Source organism: Ceratina calcarata, unplaced genomic scaffold, assembly GCF_001652005.2.
Source record: "Ceratina calcarata isolate Rehan_Ccalc_2016 unplaced genomic scaffold, ASM165200v1 scaffold524.2, whole genome shotgun sequence".
Taxonomy (NCBI): Eukaryota; Metazoa; Arthropoda; class Insecta; order Hymenoptera; family Apidae; genus Ceratina; species Ceratina calcarata.
The window spans coordinates 14134-14963 of record NW_017176384.1 but is presented as its reverse complement, the minus strand read 5'-3'; the positions used below and the strand labels follow the sequence as shown (position 1 = coordinate 14963).

The following is an 830-nucleotide window of genomic DNA, read 5'->3' as shown; positions in this document are numbered from 1 at the left end:
ATTAATGATTACTCACCACAATTTCCGTGCCCGGATCCACTAATTTCTGCCATTTCGCTTTGATAGCTGCTCGAATTTGTGGCGTGAGCACGCTAGACGGATCGCTCAACAGTGCCTCGACGTTAGCCGCGTCGTCGAATTCATCCGGAGCTGTTTCATGATCAACCTCTTGCAGAACAGCGCTATCAACAGTCGTATGCGACTCTCCTTCCGCTTCAATCTCAGTTTCGCCAGTAGTTTCGCCATCCTGTAACAGATTAATCAGAAAAATAGAAACGATCCGGATTCGGTTAAAAGAAAAATTCTTTAAATAGTCTGATGCCTCTGAAAGAAGAAATTTGAAATATTTTGTCCATTTGTAAATTTAATAAAACTTACGGCGCTCATGGGAAAGCTGGGCAAACTGGTGATCGACGGGGAGCTCGGTTGAGGTAATCTCAGCTCGCTGGCTGCAATCGCCTGTTGAAGCTGATCATACTTTGGTCCGCGTAGATATCTCTCAAGACACAGGAGCACCGTTTGCCCTGTACGCCTGAGAACCTCGACCGCCTCGTGATTCGAGTAACCCTGCAGCGAATGCCCGTCCACCTCGACTATTCTATCATTTATTTGGATCTTGTTGCTCAGGTCTGCTGCACTACCCTCACTGATGCTCTTCACAAATATACCGGAGAGCTCCTCTGCAATCAGGGCATCGAGTTAAAAGATTTTTCCAAGTATAGCAGTTCTTTGATTTATTACCACATTTTAAACAGTCGTAAAATTTATTAAAAATCCTCTAAATGTAATAGAATTTACCACAATTAGATATTTTTTATTTAAGACGTTTT

General features: G+C 43.1%; 1 protein-coding gene across 1 annotated transcript in view; it reads right to left on the bottom strand.

Moving 5' to 3' along the window:
- LOC108628420 (patj homolog) overlaps positions 1-830 on the bottom strand; it is an 18065-nt gene that overhangs the window by 3171 nt on the left and 14064 nt on the right. The window contains exons 2-3 of the mRNA XM_018030327.2: positions 379-680; positions 17-247 (exon numbers count right to left, since the gene is read on the bottom strand). Coding sequence (XP_017885816.1) covers positions 17-247; positions 379-680 — 533 coding nt within the window. The remainder of the gene's footprint in view (positions 1-16; positions 248-378; positions 681-830) is intronic.